Raw genomic sequence first — 2,593 nt, forward strand, 5'->3', positions numbered from 1 at the left:
GCCTGGACCACCCGCCAGCCTGCTGCCACCTGCCAGGAGCTCCCAGCTCCACACAGCACCTGTGAATTGCTTTGGCACAGTGGCGACCAGCTTGGACTCCCAGACCTCACTTCTCTCCACCCGCCCACCCTACAGAGGAGGGAGCGGAGTCCAAGGAGATGCGACCACAGAGGTGGGGCCTGCTGGGTACAGGGTCTAAGCCGACAACCTCCCACCCATACCGGGCCCTCACCTGGGAAATGGGGGGCCTCGGGGTATGGAGTGGGCACCCCCAACACCACGGATACACAGCACCGATTTATTTATAAGATCCACCCTCCCTAAAACGGGTTTTCTGACACAGGTCTCTCCCCAGCTGGCAGCGCTGCAAGGGGACACCCACCAGGGACCCTGCCCCTCAAGGGCTGCAGCATGTCCAGATCTCGGCCAGGTTCAAAAATTCCAGGAAGAGGGCGGGAGTAGACAATCTTTATTGTGTTCCAAATCTAAGGATTCTTTGCACAAAAATAAGTGTTCATACTGTCAGTGTCCCTGGGCAGTTCAAGTTCATGCGTAAAAAATAGATTATCTGTGTCGGCATAAAATCCTCTCCCCTTCAAACCTCCAAGTGTTGGTGCCGCAGACCCGTTCCAGTGGAAGGCCTCTGGGGACAGGGTGGCTGGGGTCCGAGGAAGCTACCGCCCGGATGATGTCAGGCTGGGCCGCTTCTACACTAGCCCTTGGTCAGGCTGGACGGCCGGGGAGGGTTGGCGGGATCCCCGGCTCGGTGGTGGCTTGGCCCGCGGGAACGGCGGGGACGGAAACGTGAGCCGTTCCATCGCGCTGGCTCCCAAGTGGTGAGCCCGCTCGCGGCCGCTAGGAGGGAAGAGGGAATAGGCACGCGCGTTAGTGCGGGATCCGGCCCGGGAGACCCCTCCCAGCCCGGCCCTGCCCCCACCTCCCACAAGCGGAGCCGGCAGTTTCGTTTGCTCAGTGGATTTTGGAGCTCGGGTCCGTGGGTGCCTCGGTTTCAGAGTACGGCCCAGCCAGGGCGCGGGGCGGGGCGGGGCAAGCGCTCGGATCCGCAGTGAGTCAGGGATCCGCACCCCGCCGACTCATTTCTGCCACCCGGCCCGGAGCGCAATTTGCAATGCAAAGTCACTCCGCCTCCAAGCGCCCGAATCTGCCCCGGATCCGCAAGCCCTTGGGGCCTCACCCGCCCGAGGGCCGCCCCCCCTCCGTCTCCCCGCTCCCACTTCGGCGGCGGAGCAGCGAGGGGAAGTTTTGCAATCCCGGACAAACAAACGCTGGTCTTGCACAGGCTTGAAAAAGTTTGGGGGAAATGAAGAGTGAGCGAAATCCAGGCCATCGCCCGGGCCTGCGGCTGCGCTCCGCGGGCTCTCGGGGGCTCGAGCTGCTAGGCCGTTTGCTCCACCGCTCCCGGCAGCCCTGCCTCCGACCCTCCCTCTTCCCCGCCTCTCGGCGCTTACCTTGCTGGGACGAGAGCTCAGTAGCCCCCTAACCAGCTGGAGAAATCGAGAAGCTCGCGCTCCGCGGGGCTCAGCACGCCCTCACAGGCGCTGTCGTCCGACGAGTAGGCGGAGCGCGGGGATCCGGTTTCCGAGCTGTGCTCGCGGCCCGGGGACGACAAGGCGCAGGAGGGCGAGGCGGCGGCGGCCCCGGGTGGCCCGCGGGGCAGTGGGTGGCGCGCGGCTGGCGCCAGCAGCCCCCGGGCCAGCGCGGTGCGCACGGCATCGTGCTCAGCCAGCAGGCGCTGCAGCGCGCGAATGTACTCCACCGCCGAGCGCAGCGTCTCCACCTTGCTCAGCTTCTTGCTGGCGCCGCCCTGAGGCACGTGCTGCCGCAGCGCCTGGAATCCTAAGTTCACCAGCTTCACTCGGTTGCGCTCCCGCTCGTTGCGCCGCGCCACGGCCGCCGCTCCACTCCCGGTCTCCACCGCGCCTGGCCGCCGCCGCCGGCTGCAGCGCAGGAGCTCTGGGGACTCCGGTCGCCGCCGAGCGGCGCAGCAGCTCGAGACACCAGGCGCAGGGGGCGCGGGCCGGGGCAGCGCGCCGCTGTCCATCGCGCCCGCATCCACTCGCCCCGCGCCTCCTCCGAGTCCCTGCGCGCCGCAGGAAGGTGTGGGGCGAGGAACCGAGGGCGGAGGAACGACGGTCAAGCCTCAGCGACGATCTGGCACCGTGCTGCCAAACGACTACCCAGGGTACGTGGTGCCAGGTCGTCTGGGGTCCGGAGACAACGAGGCGCAGGAGGCCGAGAGGTGGCGGGCAGTGCGCACCGGGGAGCGTGGGGCGCTCGTGACTCGCGCGTGCTGTCGGACGCTCCCCAAGTCTTCCCCGCTCGGCGCAGGCGGCTCGTTTTTAAATGTATAGATAACCCTCCTCCGCGCCGCCGCCGCCTCCTTTCTCACGCCCTCCTTCCCTTGCCTCGCCCTCCCGCCACGCTTCGTCCAACCCCTGGCGCACACAGCCTGCAAAGACCAAGCCGTGAGCGCGACCGCACCCCGTCCCCCGGGCACAGTCCGCAGGTCCCCAGTGGGTCCGGGTCCCAGCAGGTGTCCAGTGCGCCCCCCAAGATGCAGTACGCAGGTCCC

General features: G+C 67.2%; 1 protein-coding gene across 1 annotated transcript; it reads right to left on the reverse strand.

The window, feature by feature from the left end:
• Positions 1-452: 452 nt before the first annotated feature.
• ASCL2 (achaete-scute family bHLH transcription factor 2) lies at positions 453-2,062 on the reverse strand (the record flags this gene model as incomplete). Its single annotated transcript, XM_082627415.1, has 2 exons — positions 453-855; positions 1,470-2,062. One exon carries the CDS (start codon positions 2,060-2,062, stop codon positions 1,487-1,489), a length of 576 nt encoding a protein of 191 aa, XP_082483541.1. The 3' UTR covers positions 453-855; positions 1,470-1,486.
• Between the last annotated feature and the right edge of the window lie 531 nt (positions 2,063-2,593).

This window comes from Mesoplodon mirus (assembly GCF_964341445.2).
Source record: "Mesoplodon mirus genome assembly, chromosome: 7".
Classification (NCBI taxonomy): Eukaryota; Metazoa; Chordata; class Mammalia; order Artiodactyla; family Ziphiidae; genus Mesoplodon; species Mesoplodon mirus.